The sequence below is a fragment of the Chiroxiphia lanceolata genome, chromosome 21 (assembly GCF_009829145.1).
Source record: "Chiroxiphia lanceolata isolate bChiLan1 chromosome 21, bChiLan1.pri, whole genome shotgun sequence".
Lineage (NCBI taxonomy): Eukaryota > Metazoa > Chordata > Aves > Passeriformes > Pipridae > Chiroxiphia > Chiroxiphia lanceolata.
Genome location: NC_045657.1, coordinates 1,429,351 through 1,447,506, shown reverse-complemented (window position 1 = coordinate 1,447,506; position 18,156 = coordinate 1,429,351). Strand labels below are relative to the sequence as shown.

General features: G+C 43.0%; 1 protein-coding gene across 1 annotated transcript in view; it reads right to left on the bottom strand.

Annotated features, from left to right (window-relative positions):
- DENND1A (DENN domain containing 1A) overlaps positions 1-18,156 on the bottom strand; it is a 155,934-nt gene that overhangs the window by 28,847 nt on the left and 108,931 nt on the right. The window contains 5 exon segments of the mRNA XM_032708612.1: positions 358-414; positions 1,452-1,523; positions 2,972-3,012; positions 3,545-3,632; positions 4,402-4,503. Of these exon segments, the coding sequence (XP_032564503.1) occupies positions 358-414; positions 1,452-1,523; positions 2,972-3,012; positions 3,545-3,632; positions 4,402-4,503 (360 nt within the window).

Genomic DNA, 18,156 nt, shown 5'->3' with positions numbered 1-18,156 from the left:
TCCTGATCACTGTAAGAACAACCCCAGTGAACACAGAATTCCCTGCCCCGGCTGCAGGGAAGAGCTCCTGGCTCTCCTGCACTCCCAGCACGAGGGGCAGGAGTGGGCCCTCTCCAAACACAACATTGCATTTTCTGGCTTTTGTGGGTTGAAGTCAGAGCCTTAATGCATTTGAAGACAATTTTTTTTTTGTCTGTGAATATTTATAACTGGGAAAAATCCGGGACAGCTGGTAATGCATTTTGAAGTGTGCTAACAACACTGTATCAAACAGCTTCCTATTGATCACATCGTGCTTTCAGTGGCTAAGGATTTCAGACGTGGTGCTTATACATTTTCAATAAGAACTTCAAGTACCTTTTGCTTCAAGCGGTTTTTCACTTCTTTTATTCCCATTTTCGCATGATCTTTTGCCTGCATGAAAAATTAATTTAAGTTAAAATCCCCTTCTATTTCCAGTGGTGACTAAGTTTGATTTCGGTTACTAAAGATGGCAACAAAAAAATACAACAGGATACTGAAAACACATTAAAACAAACAGAAAGCTAAAAAGACCCCAAACAAATAAAACCCACCCCTGCTGCAAGAATTTTGTTTTCCCTGTTTTGATGCCATACACATCTTTCATCTTTTTGCATTCCACACCCTCAGTGTTCTCCTCTAAGTATTTTTCTTTGCTATAAACTCATATTCTCCAATATCAGCAGTGAGCCTGCAAACCCTCTCCTTGCAGGGCTCTGGATGCCAGTTCAGTAGAGCCATTCTCATCCTACTCATCTTTCTCAGGCTGCAGGAAGGCAGGAGAAAACCAAAGTCTGGCTAGTTATCTCGATGATTTATGTAGCATTATTTCCTAAAATTGAGCACATAAGAAATGCTCAGTTGTTTCTCCATTGTTTGATCTTGCAGAGTGGAGCTGGCAGCCACACACGACAGCACAGCAACACACCAGCTGTTTGTTAACAGGACTGAAAACATTGCCATTGAAAGAATAACTCAGTAAGCTGGAGTCTAAATGAGCAGGTATAAGAAATCTCTGGGGAAAATTAATTGACATTTAGAAAAGATGGAAACAATTTGGAAAATGAGAGGATTCCCTTCTTTCGATGAAGTGCAAGCAGGGAAACCTGAGGTAACAATGATTTCCAACAGAGCAATGATGAGATGGTAGAGCTGCTTAGCAGAGCACACAGGCACCATTTCCCAGAAAGAGTTCTGAGTAATAAATAGAATTTATCATCTATACTTTCAAAAGAAATCACAAGTTTCCATTCTCCTTTGCATTTCAAAATGACTTTTCCATTTCAATCTGAAATTTAGATGAATGTGTATTTTAAGTAATTTTGTGAGTCCAATAAAAATGCATGTAAGTGTTGAGTCTCATTGGGAAGGTTAAACCAGAATCGTAATTAGACTCTTATCTCAGTAGTAAGCCAGTACTCAATACTTACAAACTTATAGACAGTCTTCATGGCAGGGTTAGCCTTGGTCTTTACTGTGTTTAAAATGGCTCCACTTCCTTTCTATAATCACAGTAACAAGAGAAGAGATGTTATCAAAGCTCTTTAAAGCAAACAGCGACCCAAACCCCACCATTCGTAAAGTAACCAAGCATTAACTGTGCTTATTAGCAGAGCTGAGCACTCCAGGGCAAATCTAAAGCAAAAGACACAAGTACAAACACCTGAGTGTTCCTCTGGTTCTTCCCAACTCTGTTCAATCCAGCAGTTCCCCAAGGAAAAGCTGTCAGTGTCTCCCAAGAGCCCTCGTCTCACAGCTTGTCTCACAAACCCTCAGGGGGTCCCGCTCACTCCACTAAAATCCTAAACAAATTCAAGGCAAAAGTATCCTAACAAATGTCTGGGGCAGGAAATTCCCTTTCAGGAAAGCCTGTACAAGCAAGCTGAAGAGCTAAGATCTTTTTTGTGTTCCCATTTTCCTTTCCCTCATCCCACAGTCCTGTTTATCTCACACACACTGCCTTTTTAAGATCCAAGTAGTTGGTAAAGGGATAAATTGAGGGAAAATGAAACCTAACTACAGTCATAAACACTAATTCTAGAAAAGCTGAATTGCACGTGGTGAATATAATCAAAGTAATGAGGCAGTAATGCATCAGCCAGAATCATCTGTTCATCTGGTCAGGGTTTTGTACCCCTTCCACACACCACTGACTACTGCTGGACAGCAAGAGCCAAGCAAGAAAACCTTGGCTAATTTTAGATTTTCTACTTTCAGTGCAAAATTATATTTCCAGAGATCGGGTTTGATTATGTGCAATCAGATGCAAGCAGCTTTAAGATTTACTACCTCAGTTACTTCATGACAATTAATCTTCAACAAAAATTATAAACTTGAATTTAATCACACTAGTTTTTATATTCACTCTCAGGCATTACCCTTTTTTATAATGTTAAAATTACCTGTCATCCTACGCATTTATATATATTTATGTATATTTATTTACCTACCTAACCATACAACGGAATTTTTAAAAATTACTGCTACAAAATATGTGTAATTCAAACTCATCAGGATTATATTGAGCCCAGCACTTTGTGTAAGGAATATAATTCCATTCACAAGCAGGACAGGAGTAGATGGAGTGCTGCAACACTCAGTTCTGTCAGAAAAAACCTTCCAAACAATCTTTTCTATTGACTCATATCCATAAACCTGAAATATTTTACTTTTCAATACACCACATTTTAGGCATTGAAAGAAGCTTTTAATATCTGCTACAACAACTTATTCTCTAAAAGTATTTACACTTTTAATTTATACATTTGGCACATTTATAACTTGGCACCAGACCAGAGATGCAAACCCCACCCCAAACAGTGGTGCCCCCATTCAACACTTCACACCGTTCAGCTTTATCCAGAATTTTTCGGTGTGACAATGTTTCCCTCAGAGCTGCACGATGGGCAAACCAGAACTGAGGTGTCTGCTGGAAGGATCGTGTCCTTACCCTCACTGTGGAGAGCCACTGGTGGTACAGTTTGTCACTACCTGGAGAGAATCACAGACACAAACAAACAAATTAACTCTGTGCAACAGGAAACAAGCTCAAAACGTGAAGTGCTGGCACTCAGTGGTTCTGGGAGCAGGGACAGAACAGGACATCCAGACTTCTCTTTCAGGGAGACACAACAACAAAATATCGAGGAGAGATTTAAACTTTTCTATTTTCTGTGTTGTCTCAGACATTTGAGAACACTGGGATTTTTTTAAGATCACTGAGAAATATGAGGTGGTTCTGAGTAAAGCCAAGGGTTTTTCTCCACAGCAAGGACTCTTTTAGTTGTACTTTATTCAAGTGGTAAAGCTGAGGTTTTCTAAGACTGAACAAGCTTTATTCAAACTATAATACATTATTCTAAGTTCTTGACAGAGGAAAGAACAACAATTTAAGACACTTCAGGCTACCAGGATCACTGAGCCTCAGTTATTTACCAACAGCAATGACCAATTACCTCCTGATGGCCCACAGAGGGTGGGTCCACAGCAGTGTCCCAAATTCCCTTAACAGCCCATTTCCTACCTGCGTATTCCCCCGCGTTGATCTCCTCCTCGAACACGTCACTGAAGCCCTCCCCGGAGTTCAGCAGGTCCAGGCGCCCATCGATGAACTGCAGCAGAGGGAAAGGAGAGCACAAATATCACCCACCCCAAAGGAGAGCACAAACATCACCCACCCCAAAGGAGGGCACAAACATCACCCACCCCAAAGGAGGGCACAAACATCACCCACCCCAAAGGAGAGCACAAATATCACCCACCCCAAAGGAGAGCACAAATATCACCCACCCCAAAGGAGGGCACAAACATTACCCACCCCAAAGGAGGGCACAAACATCACCCACCCCAAAGGAGAGCACAAACATCACCCACCCCAAAGGAGAGCACAAACATCACCCACCCCATTCCTCAGCTTTCCAGAAAGGCTCCATCCTGCATCAGCTGCAACAACCTCCGTGTTCATATTGGGCAGGGACTCGAGATAGAGTGAGAACACCACCAAAGCTGGCCAGATGTTTCCCACTGCCCAAGGTGTGCTGTGTCCCTACAAACCAGCAATGTGTGGCTACACAGCCGTGTTTTCAGCTGCCCCCAAGCACTAATGCCATGTTTTACAGCAATGTGCTTTCTGTACCAAGTTTACAGCAGACAGGTTGGGTCTAGGTGTGCTCAGACCCCTTCAGTGGCAAAACCCATACACCTCTTCCAACACATAAAGCCTCAGCACTGGGTCTGAGAGAAGGCAGCAGGAAAGAACTATGGTGCTGCACTACACCATTTTTCTTCCTTCTGTGGCTGACAGATCAAGGAATACAGAAACAGCCCTCAGCCCCACCTTGGACTGTCAGAGAATCTGCACCAGGGCAAAGGAGGCAGTACCTGCTTGAAGAGCTGGAGCTGGATGGCGTTCTGCAGGAACTGCCTCATGACGGCCGAGCGGTGGGACACGAACGCCTCCTCACAGAACGTGATGGGCTCCCCCTGCAGAGGGCACAGCACAGCACTGCAACAGCTCTGACCACCCACTGCCACCCACGGCCCCCAGCTCACCCCTCCCCTCCAGAACACACAGGGAACCCAAACAGGCCCCACCAAACACCGAGGGAACTGGACTTCATTGCCATGTTCCAGCCACGGGACTGAAACACTGGAAATGGGCGAATGGTGTATTATCCAAATAAACCACAGTGGTTTTATGCACATATTGCTAAAGCTGGTGAAGAACTTTCATCATCCAAAATGGTGATTTTACTTACTGTCCCCAAAATATGACACACAGTCATCTGAATTTTGTCTGTTCTGCTGATCTGCCTCAGCAGACCCAGCACGAGCAGGTCAGGAATGTCCACTCTGTTCTCTCCAGTCCTGAAAGATTCCACTCATATTGAATGAGTGGAATTTCCCTTTTTCACAATCTTGTTGGCAGAAGACAGAAATTGTTTTGCAGCTCTACTTTTATACGATTTTAATGAGTTATGGTAATGCTGAAATCTGCTGTGCATCTGCCATAAGGGCACAAATTTCCTCCACACATCTACAAATACATAACAGAGCAAGCAATTATATTTATTGAATTAAAAATAAGAAAGTAACAAAGAATGACTAAATTATACTGATGTATAATTAATATGGAGGCTTTTTCATACTCATACTAAAATACATTTGGACTCTTCATCTGTTGAATATTCAAAATTAACATTAGATAGGAAGAAATCTTAAAGCACCCCCTTTAAAAGAGTGGTATCATTCCATTTCAGAAAGCTTTAAATTAGCAATCTCATTTACCACTGGCTGTGTAAAGTCGAGACAAGGCCATTAAAATGACTGAGGAAAAGGATCAGTTGCAAGTTTCTAAGCACAGGATAGGGCTCATTCAAAGAGGGAAGAAATCACTCTTTTAGGAGAGTGTCTGTCACCTTTCTGTGGGTCACTGAATTTCCATGGATTTAGAAAAGAAAGCAAGACTCTTATGTGATAACTACAGTTTCAGGGTAGTTAATTTTAAAGACAATAACCTGTCTTTGAGTTACTCTAGCAGGTATTTACAGGGAAAACCAAAATCACTACATTGTTCCCAAGCAAGAAGCATGAGTGTGAAAAAACACATTTTTTTTCTTCCCTGTAGCTTTGCTCTGGTCAGAATAAAGACTCATAAGGCATGTCATTTAAAAGCATACAAATAAAAGATGCTGAGAAAAACAGGTCTGGCTGGGATGTGCCTGGTGTAGAAGACACTGGTGACTTTGTCCATGACACACTGACTGCAGCCAACAAAGGTTCTGGCTCCAAAATCAAGGTGTGCACTCTCTGAAAGGTTTCAGTGCATTTAAATGACTGACAGCTGACATCTGCTTGACCAGTATGAGAAAGGCTTCCCCATCAAATTCAGCTACCAGAATGTAACAAAGGATCCCTGAAAAATATTTTATCTATGTCAGAGATAGAAAGAGCTGGGAGGAATGGGTGAAGTCCACTAGCAGAGAAGTTCATCCAAGGAAAGTTTAGCTTTCATTTAATCCTCACTTACAAAGCACTTAACAGGAAACAAGCAACCCTTCCTATCACCTGCAAGGATCCCAAATTTGCCCCATGGCCACGACAGAGTATGGACACTGCCCTGACAAGGGAAGCCCCTCTGCCCCTGCCCATCCAGCACAACAGCCCAGTTCTCCCCGCTGAGCTGGGCTCTGTTCCCACAACACCCCCACTGCAGCTGGGGCACCATCAGAGTGCTAACACACTTCCTTCCCAAAGTACTAATGACTGAGTTTGTTCATTAGGTTGATTAGACCTTTTGACTTCTTAAGAGACAATTGGGGCTCAACTGCTGCGAGATGCGAGGAGGAACTGTAATGCTCAAGGTGAGGCGTGAGCTGTGCAGCCCCCAGTGCATTAGTGCTGCCAGCCCCACTGACCTCCCCGGGGGGGCATTAGTGCTGCCAGCCCCACTGACCTCCCCGGGGGGGCACGCTGCTCCAGCCCCAGCCCACTGCACTACACAACACAGCCTGCACCACAGGGCCATCTTCCTGACAGATTTCGTGAGGTCACTGTACATTATAAAGCTAATCAGCTCTGCTTTTACTGGCAAATGACATCACACACGAGGGGACACGTGTGGAACTGTAGATGTGTTGTGGAATTTATGGTCTTGCTCACATGTAAAACAATTAAAATGATTTGTTCTGATAAACCCATCAACTCCTAAACTTGTTGGCTCTAACAATTAGAATTTAGGCCTTGGTTCATCAACATCTTAAATATCCATTAATCCCCTTTCCAGCTGTAAATGCCAAACAGAGGCTAAAAGGTGGCACTGCAAAGCCTCTAAATGTGTGCACAGTACAACTCCATGGGGAATCTGATTGGATCTGTAATGTAATATTACAGACCATTCCAGTAGATTTCAAGACTGGATCACAAAATTATTCTTAATACACAAATTTACACATTTAATCTGCCATCTTAACACAAGAGAAGTATCTTTAAATATGAGACTAAGATTTAAGACTCCCAGATGCATTGAAAAAATAGGTGTCTTTTTTATGCCTTTGCAAATCTCCCTTTATATGAATATTTTATATTCATCTGGCATAATGAAGTTCATCAGGGCACTGCTGCTATCTCATGACCCCTTAAAAAGCTGAGAAGTTCCAGCCCACATCTGATCTGTTGCCAGACCTATTTTTAAATTGGAATTGTGTTACATTCTAAAATAATGTTCAAGACTACTTAAGGCAGCAAGTGGAAAACAAAAGGAGTCTAGGACTTATTTCAGACTCTTCTGGAGTTTCAGGAAACCTGCTGTTATATTTTAGGAAGCCACAATGCAAATTGAAAGAAAAAGCCTGATTTTGATTAAGTCCACTGTGAAAAACTTCACCATGATCCCTCATCTTTCAAGGAAATCACTTTTCCTCAGCTCAGTGGTTATGGTAGGAACTTTCAGAGTGAATATAGAGGACTAAAAACGTGGGAGAGAAGACAGTTCTGATGAGAGAAGGCCATGGAGGGGGACAGAGGCAAACACAAAGGATGCTTCTGGAAAGAGGCAGGAGCCAAGGTAACTCATGGGAATGTGAGTACTCCCACTCCTGCAGGAGTGTGCAGCTGGGAGGGCAGCAGGGGAGTGCTGCAGAGAACAGCCAGGTAATAAAGACAGGGGGCAAAGACAGGGCAAATTAGGTCAGCAGTGAGAGTCCCTCACACGAGCAAAGGTTTCACAGAACCTGATTATGTGGAAAAAAAACCTCAATGAAAAAATCACCAACCCCAACAACCCCAAGCTGAAGACTTTGTTTAGACAACCCTCAAAGTTGTGCCGTGGAAGAGAGAGATGATCTCTGTGCATTATCAGGGGCAGCATGTGGTGCAGGTAATGAATTTTGAGCTGCTGTGTGCATGCCTTCATACACGTAGGTGCTCCTTCAGAGCCTCTCTAATAAACACACAAACCATTAGAGCTGCTCTGCAAATCAGCCACGGAATTAAAAGATGTGGGTGGAATTTAAAGGTGCAGAACAAGATGCCAGTGTGACAGGATACAAGCTGTAAGTGCAGTGTCACTGGACCACAGCAACCCCAAAGAACCAGCAAACCCATGGGTGTACAAGGGGTTCTTGGAGCACTGGGTGTGCAAATAACCATGTCTCGTGCTCAAAGTGGTGAACAACAAAGGAAAGCCTGCAGGGATGTTCCAGGTCTCATCACCCTTAATTCCATCCAGACTTACAATGAAACCAAGCCAGGAGGATGATCCTACTGCTCTGGATCCATGTATCAGTATCAGGTACACCAGCAACCAAAGGCTCCACAGCCTTTCCAGAGCTGGGACCACAGTGTCACGGGAGGATTGGCCCATCACAGCTCAAGGAGGATCACCAGCCAGCCAGCAGGATTCCACAAAGGAAACCTGAAATGGGTGGCAGCTGCCTGATGGGACATTGGCTTGTCCTGCTTGCAACTGTGACAACAAATAACCAGTGTGGATGTTCAGCACCGGAGAGCTCTCTGCATCCACCTCAGTCATAACGAATCCAGAAACCCTCTGCATTAAGCAAATGATACCAGAGCTTTATTAGCTTCTCAAGATGCTGCTCAGGAACAAAGAAATCATGTGCTCAGAGATTTGACCACACGTCTTCTAAAGAAAACTACATTCAGGCTCTGCTCAAAAAGACACTACCAGTTCTGATAAACCACTATTGCCAAGTGTAATCTTAAAAAGCATTTCAAACCCGTGTATTTACCCCTGTACACTGCACTGCCCAAACACTCACTGTCTCACCTAAGTGCCCATTTCCATTCCAGCCCCATTTCAGACAGTTCTTCCTGTTCCTCACCACAATACACAGCCTCTGGTAGGGACACAGCAAGAGTGAATATCCCTATATACAGCACCAAAAAAATGGGACATTTCTCTGAATTCTCCACCCTTGCAGTTGCTGGTGAGTTGGAATTTCTAAGCAGCTGTCATTCCCCTGCATGTGATCTGATAGCAGGTGATCCTGTAAGAAGTTGTAAGAATATCACTGAAGGAGAACTAAAAGGGAGAAAGGTGGCTGTGAGTCAGGTGAATCCCTGATGCCAATCACATCAATCACATCGACATCCCTTCCAAATGTCCCATCAACAAACACATTCCTGACCAAACCCCAAAGAATAGCAAAGTGACCCCAGCAAGGACACAGATCTGTTCCTACAGCACTGAGGAGATCATCAATATTTATCAGCAGGGTGCCAATGAGGATGAAGCAATTTAAACACACAACTCAACTCTAAATGTGAAATTATGACAAGCAGCTATTCAGACTTCATCAAAACCTTTTTAACACTGTAATTAGAATTCTGTGGCCTCTGCTTCTTTCAGAACTCTAGTAATACAGGTATTATTCTAATGCAATGCACCATTAAGCTGTAATCAATTCCACAACATCCAAAAATCCTTCAGACCAAAAGAATTTAGGCGTATTAAAATTACTATGAAACTTCTGTAGAAAAAATGCAGAATAAGATTTATTTGCATTAAAACATTGTAAGTAAACCAGCTCAGATACTGATGGATTCAGTGAAAGTTCAACACCACCTGTTTACACATTATTTCAGATGGGAATATCCAACACCATTACAGAATCTGACCAAATTTGGACAAAAACTTCAAATGAAAGATGAAACTGCAAAAAATGTGTAACTGGGAAGAACTTACACCCCATAGCAATGGCTTTGCTTCTTTCAAAGCCTGTTAGTTTATCAGGACACCTGACATTTTCATCTTACATCAGGAAAATGACACACACTCACATTCACAAATAATGGAAGTACTTCACTGTAATGGAGCCAGGCAGCTTTCCAAGTGTTTCTGTGGCTAATTCCAGCCACTGCCTGCCCTGATTTCCTCCCCTGCATCAGCCAGACGCTTCCTATCCCTAAGCAACTGCTACAGCCCTGTAGCTGGAACTTCAGCAACAAGCCTGGCACATGAAGTGCAAAGGAGCCAGCAAGAAAGAGCTTGGGGGAAAGAGAAAAAAAATCACCATTTCACAGATCAAGAATAGAGGCATGAAAATAATAAGTAACTTGTACACGGTCACAAAAGTCTCTGGCAGAGCCAGGGAAAAGAACCGAAATTTCTTTAATCCCTGCTCAGTCCCTTAAATACAAGGCTATTCTTCCTCTTCCTACTTGATATTGTGTCAATGCAGGAGTGTAGGTGTTGAAAGACTAACAAAAGAAAAGTAATAGTATGGTATTATGAGCTGAGAAACCTAATCTTTATCAGATACAGCAAATCTCTATGATGCTGCCTGCACTGGGAACTCTCTCTTTGTCCTGAATATGCTTTAAATTACTGGTATAATGTGTACTGGATATTGTTCCACTCTTATATTTATTCCACAAAAACCCCTGTGGCCCGCATGCGATTTTATCATTAGCTGGCAAGGTAATTTCAGGCCTGGCTCTGCAATCATTCCATGAGCAATGCTCCCGGCGAGGCCGGGACGTGCAGCATGCAAAGCAGCTGCCAATCCAGGGGCCCTTTTCTATTTTAGCTATTGTGGAACACCAGTGCCAATACAGAAAAGGAGAAAAATTACAGGGCAATTCTTTATGTGAGTTATTTTATACTATGACAAAATATAAAAGTGTGCTTGGAAAAACAATCTACAAGTATTGCTATTTTTGCTTCATTTATTAAAACTCAGTAGAACCCAAACTATTTTGTTAAAATAGGAAATAATATTCTGCAAAAGTGATAAGTGATTGGCCAAGATTTATGAATGATCAACATGCCTAAAGATCACATATGCTAATATTTTGCTTTCTTTTGATTTCTTAGATACATGTAAAAAGCCAAAGCTGACCCAAACCAATGAAGCTTCCATGATTCATCCAAGTTAATATACTGAAAATATGTTTTTGTGCAAGGTGTATACGACTCCTCTGTATCATGATCTCCAAACATGCATTCAGCAAACAGCTATTTTCAAGTATTTTAATATAATATTTAGATCCTGATATAGATGCAGAAGGAGAATAAACTGGTTTTAACTTCACTGACGCAATATGAGAGAAGCTTTAGTCATAAAGGGAGGTCATAAAATCCCACTCTCTTAGCTAAGTCCCAACCCCCCATCTCTATTAATGAGCCAGATATAATGGAACTAAACTTTAATTGTTCCCTGAGTCGCACACACCCAGTCTCTGGTAGATCAGCTGCTGCCCACGATGTGAGAACATGGCCTGCAGTGCCCCCCTTCATACAATAACTGCCCCAGTCACTGCTGTCACAGGACACACTGTCGAGGGTGGATCTGCCCTGTTGTGCCCCTTGAGGACTTGGTGTGGGAGCCCCAACTCTTGCCATGAAAAACCACAGCTGGCAGAGACTCACCTTAGGGAAGATGCCATCCCCTGGAGAGGTGACTGGGGCACTGGGATAGGAGCACTGCAAAAGGGTTCCAGTGCCTCTGCCCAAGGCATGTACGGCCTCTGGGCAAACCTCAGTGCTCAGGACTGATGCAGGAGTGCACACACACTGTGCTGGCTGCGGCTCCTTATCACACAGGTGAGGTTATAATCAGACACTTCTGTCACTAGGCTCTTTGAGGTGCCACAGCATCCACTCCTGGGGACAACTGGACCTGCCACTCCAAGGACACTTGTCCTGTACTGCTCGTTCCAGGGCATCAGTCTGTTCTGTTCTGCCAAGCCACTGCTGGGAGACAGCTGAGCCATCAGGTCCACAACACCCCGGGGTCCTTCTCCTCAGGGATGGAGAGAGGCAAAAGCAAGCATTTCCCTTTTAAAATAAATGAGACCTCTTCTCTCTCCTTTCACCATTTTTTCACTCTTTGTCAGGAAGAGGCACAGATGATGAGGCTATCCTCTGCAACACCTCACACCTTGCAGTTTTGATTCAAATCCTTCAAGAAATAAAGATAGAAACCCTGCCTCTGAGAGCCTGGGAACGCTGGGTCTTCCAAACATTCAGTGCAAGATCTGTGATCTGCCTCAGCCCCCAGTGCCTCCCTGGTATGTTCACAAACAGAAAGTTGCATCCAGTGTGAGGATGGAAAGAGAATCAGATTTTTCCTTTCCCCACTTGCCCCACAGGTTTTGCTCAATGAAGGACAAGGAGCCAAGGGGAATTGTTGTGCATTCCTGCAAACCCTGACGCCAAGCTCTGCAGCAAGTGGGACTGTGTCGGGTTTGGCCATATGACTCCTCCAACTCCCATTCCATTGCTACACATTTCCAACATGGAAACCATGTGGAATTCCCCAACTCCCCTACGAGGGGGAAAATGCCACCTAATCAGAGCCCTGTGCAGGGAGCAGCTGGCTGGGAGCAGCAGCTCTGCAGGCCTGGAGTCGTGGGGACCAGTGCGGGAGCGCTCGGAGCCGGAAGGGCAGGGCAGGGTCCGGCTGCACGGCCTCGTGTTCTGACAGGGAGCAGATGGCAGAGCCTCGCCAGCTCTGCCCCCTCCACACCCACGTGCCCTCAGAGATCAGCTTCCCCTTGCACAAGTGCTTCTCAGCTGCTCTGGAACCTCCTGCTTTCACCGAGGCAACGGAGCCGAACCTGCCAGCACTTGCATCCAGAGAGCCCCCACTGACGTCAGTCACATCTATGGCGTGCTCGTGAGGAGCACCAAGAATTGACAAAACATTACCCAAATATTTGAAAAAACACTCATTTTGGTGCTTCATTTTGGCAGTCAATTCAAGCTGCATTCTTGGAAAAATGCACAGGAATTTCTGTGATTCACACAGTGAACGATTCCATCTTGGCTGGGGAGGTTTGAAGCTGTTCTAATTACTAATAAAGTAAAACTTTCCCTACACACTCAGAAGAATTGTTAATAATGATGTCTCTTATTGTGGTGACCTCACAGCTTTGAGACCCTATTTTCAGTTTCTTTATCATTTTCAGCTGCACAAATACATGTTTTCTGCTCCAGACTCCTGTTTAAGGCTTCAGTCCACATTAGCTCAGCATCCTGCCACGAGCACCTTCAAGGGAAACAGAGCTGACCAAAATGCACCAACTCATCAACAATAAAATACAAGTTCCCGAATTTCAACAAGTTTAAACTCTAGAACGTAGTAAATACTGACCAATAATTGCTATAGCTCAGAATCACCCTGAACACTTCATTAGCTCAGTTACTGCCTGCTCCATTGATTACTACAAGTAATGTTTCCACGTTTCCATTTTAGCAGCACAAAATTACATCGCCCCAAATGCAGGAGCTGCTCATTTAAAGAATGAAACTTGCCTAACAGCGTGCTTAGTTCTGCTAATGCAACACTTCACATTCAATAGCAATTTAAGCTCATTTTTCAGGATTAAACAAAATACTCCGAACTTTTTGCAACATTTTCGTCACATACAAACCCCCACCCCCAACTCCATTGAGCATTGCATTTTCCACTGCTTATCTTTCCACCCTCCATAAATCCTTTCAAAGCTTAGAGCCAGTTCCTAAGGTGCTGAAGGGTTAATGCTCCGTCCTGTGGTCACTGCACACAGTTTTGGGTAGGCAGGATTGCTGTCAGACACAGCCCGTGCAGGTGTGGGCAATAATTAAAGGCTTCAGCACATCTACCTGGGTGAAGTATTTTTGCCTCCTATTCCGAGGAGGAAGCCCTCTCTGTGGAGAGCAGAAGAGCTCATTAATGAGGCTAATTAGGTGTAAAGGGGGTAGAGTCTGGCATCAGCTGCAGCTTATAGAAGCTAATCATTAAGCCCTGTAATCTCTACCCCAGAACAGCAGATGATCATGTTCCTAGGTGACTGATGTTGCTAAGAAAATTTCCAGCACCTGAGTACCTGACCAAATACTTTTTGGGAGGCTAAAAATTCCCTTAACCCTCCACGTGCCAGACAGCACAGTTACATCCTTTCTTCACTCACCAATTTTTTAACAATGGGTATCCAATGAGATTTGAATTTGGCACGAGGCCCATAATGTGACTTATTTTAGAATTAAAAAATAATAATAAGCAGTGCCATCAAAAGCATCTGGAAAGGGAGGGCAGGAGATAAGGGCTGGTGGAGCAACATGCAAGAATAACACAGACAGGAGCACTAATGCTTGAAAAAGAGTGACCACATACACTTCCTGAAGGTTTGTGAGTTTTCAGTGTAATTCTTTGCATAAAGTAGTGAGGGTAGTTACAATACCACAGGGATGAAAGCCTTGTTAATAAATATGTAAAATAAGGATTTCATTGTACTTCATCTAATTTGAAATGAGAAAAAGGACATAATTTCCATGGAGAGAGAATACATGGAAGCAGAGCTCAATCTGGAACTTGTTTTGTAAAATGAATTGCAAGAATAGCAAACTATTGCAGCACCTCAACGGGAATGTTTGAGTTGATCAGGCAGAACAGACTTCACTGGCAAACTGCTACTGTCCTTTTATTTCCTCCCACTAAGCAGCAGATATGAATCAAAAATGTTTAGATTCAGTTCAAATTCAACAATAAATAGAATACTTTTTGTGTCCGTGCTACCTGTGGACTTGGAGACAGATTAAACAACATGAGCTGCTCAGAGGTGGCTCTTGCTATAATCCAGGTACAGATGTACCCACCAGGATAAGCCACACTGGACTCCTCTTACCATCAACAGAAAAAACACCTCCAACAATAACTAGCACCTCATCTTACAATACACAAGTCAGTCCAAATGGATGATAAAACTGCTTTGTAGCCAGCACCACATTATATTAATAATTCTGCAGATAAATAATAAAGCCAAAACCCCGCTGGGTAACAGAGGTTTGTACAAAAGCCCTGACTCAGCCCTTCCCCAGCACTGAGCACACTGTGCTTCAGCTTCCCCTGCTCTCCAGTGTCACCAGCACAAGGAGTTCTCAGGCAGCACAGAAGTGCTCAGTGCCAAAGGGGTGTTTGTGTGTCAAACAAACCTGAGCCCAGGTATCTCTCCAACTGCCCCCAAACCAACACAAGCTTCCTCAGTGTCACTTGGTCGAGTGCTTGGCAGGATTACCACCTCTCCTGCACAAAACAGCTCCTTGCTTGTTTTGAACCTTTGCAGTTACAAACTCCATTTGGTTGCCTGTGGTTTGTTATGCTGGAAGAGACAATGAGGGGCCACGCCTGATCCTACTCCTTCAAACTGTCAGGGAGAGCTTTCCCTGTAACTAATGCCACAAAATTGACTGCCATTCCCATTATCTTTGATACTCCAGTAACCAGACTGGACATTTTCTGGGGGAAACGTGCCATGTGTGTAAGCAGGGGTAAGTGTGGTCAGCAGTCGGGGTACGTACATACAAGTGTCTGAGTTAGCAGAGGGAAGGGCAAACCAGAACTGTATCACATCCCCATCAATGGTAACCACCACTGTTTCCCTAAAGTCCAGCTCCCCACCACGACCATGCATGTCCCACAGCTGGTCTGCAGGGACAGGACTGTCCAAGGGCTGATCCCATGATGTGAGGGCTGTTCCCCTGTTCTGAGCCATGCTCCATTGTTCCTTGGCCGTGTACACCCTTCATTTCAGTAATTAGCTGTCAGCACGGCCCGACAGCAACCTGGGGTTGTCTGCTTAAATCGTATTAATGAAATGCAACCCACTAAATGTCCTGGCTGCACATCTGTAATTGTGGTACATGGGGAGGCTGGGCACGGGGGCAAACTGCAGCTCCTCCACAGGGCACTGTGGTCAAGCACATTAATCCATTATTTCTTAGGGATTTGACAACCAATTAATTCTACAGTGCTTCCTATACAGCAATAAGAACCAATGATCCACCACCCAACAGGAAAAGCTGTGCCCAACATTTGTGAACACAACAGCCTTGGAGGCAGAGACACAAGAACTGCAGGTTGCAGCCTTGCAAAAGTCCTTTCTGTATTTAAAGATTCAGCATCTGAATGTTGAAACCTAACTGTAGAACACTCAGTGTATCCACCACACCAAGCATAAGGAAAATCAAATAAACCCCAAGATCCTTATCATATATGTAAGGTTTTGAAGTGATGTTCCTGAACAACACAAAATGCAGCTGATGACTCCTGGTTGTAAAGTGATGCTTGTCAGTCAAGCCACTGCCCCCTTGTCAGTCAAGCCACTGCCCCCTTTTCTGTTTCACCTTCTCCATCACCAAAGACTTTTACAAAGAACAGAGTTTGGACAAGATAAGAAATGAGAAAAACACATAATGGAATATCCTGTGGGTATATATATATATATATATATATATATAGTCTTTGGAAAACTTTCCCGTCAGTTCTGACTGCAAGATTGCTATTAATGTTTAATTAAAATTGAGCACAATAAGCTATGACAAGATAATGGCTGGGAAACGTGGCTCTAGGGCAGAGCGAGGATATCTGGAACTCTGGCTGCATGTGATGCGTTATTTTTGGTTGCATTTGGCAACTATTGAGATTTCTGAAACACAATTATAATGATCTACAGAAATTCACAGAAGAGAAAAGAACAGCCCTGCATTTCAAGTTACCTCAGGATCTGTAACATATGCCAAACAAGTAACAGATTTTTAGGGCCCCAGTACCATCTAGTTCTTCATGTTTCATTCATGTTCACATCCAAACCAAAGAACACTCTTTTTCAACTAAAAAGCCCCCTGCAAGCCCCTCCTAAACAATTAAATACTTTGTTACTTATCCATAAATAAAATTATTTATTTTTTCCTACAGGTAGAAATTCTTTGACTGTCATTTACCTCCACAGCTGAAGGCAACAATCACACAGGCCTGGAGCAGAAGTGGGGAAAAGCCCTGGGAATGACCCTGATGTAGGGAAATCAATGGCCCTGTGCTGGAGAAAGCTGGAAGCTCATTCTGACAGAGCTGGACTGTGATTTACTCACCACGTAAAGGAGAACGTGATCAAGTGACATTTGGAGGAGAGCACAGACTCCAACATTAGCTTCAAATCCCCAAATGGGGGGGCACAACATATGTATGTTCTTAACTTTTCCATCAAGCAGTTCTCCCCGGGCATCGGGAGCCACTGCTCCAAACCAACCCGGATTCAGAGCTGCAGAGATACATCTGGGGAAAATATTTACACACTTCTTACAACTAAAAATTTATCTCAAGCATGAACTTCCTTGCCAAGTTACATATAAAATGTAACACACAAAATGTTACATATAAATAACACATAATGTTACACAAATGATGTTCTTGTGTGTAATAAGAAAGCATCTAAAGTGTTATTTGTCATATACTCTTAGTTGAGAATATGTTATAAATTCTTGGTTGACAAACGGGGGATGAACTTTAAAGGCAAACTAATCACACATACAATTCTTACAAATTGCTCTCATTTTCACCCATTAATCCTCTCTAAGATAAAAGGTTCTGGACATATAGACTTCAGCTGCTGCTTGGAGAGCTTCACCAAAATAATCCTTCGATATGTTTGTCCTTTCACTGAGCAGCAGGAGTAAACAAAGTACACATATCATCTACAGCTCCTAAAGTGCACTCAGGGCAAAGCCAAGGCACCTTCATTTGCACAGGACTTTTAAGAACCTAGTATTAGTCACCATCTCTGAGAAATACTTAAAGCAGGATTCACATAATACGTCAAAATAACGTAATGCCAATAACAAGTTTTATGCTTTAAGAATGAACAACACGTATGTATGATACACACATAACAGTTACGTGAGACCTACTATAAAATATCTTATTACTCAAATCACCAAACTAAACACTGCAGCAGAAATTATTCAAAAGAGAGCTACACTTGGACATAAGAGTAACCTTTAAGGAGTTAAAATGTCCTCAACTACAAGTCAAGTTGAAACTTATTTAATTAGGTTCTGTATTCGAAAAAAATGAAATAAATTCTTTCATTAACTAAACCAAACTCCCTTAAAGGCAACAATATGTTCCCTCTCTGTCAGGACAGAGCGCAATGAAATCTTTATTTTAATTGGGGTTAGCTAAGGGGCCATTTGGCTTCAGATGCTTTGTTTATCAGCCCTAAGCTTTACAGCTTAGCCAGGACTTGAAATATTAAATTACAGAATGATTTCGCTAAATAAAATAAAATAAAAAAAAATACACTCTTCCAAGGGGTTTTAATAGAGATAATTTTAAATGTGCATTTTGAAAACTG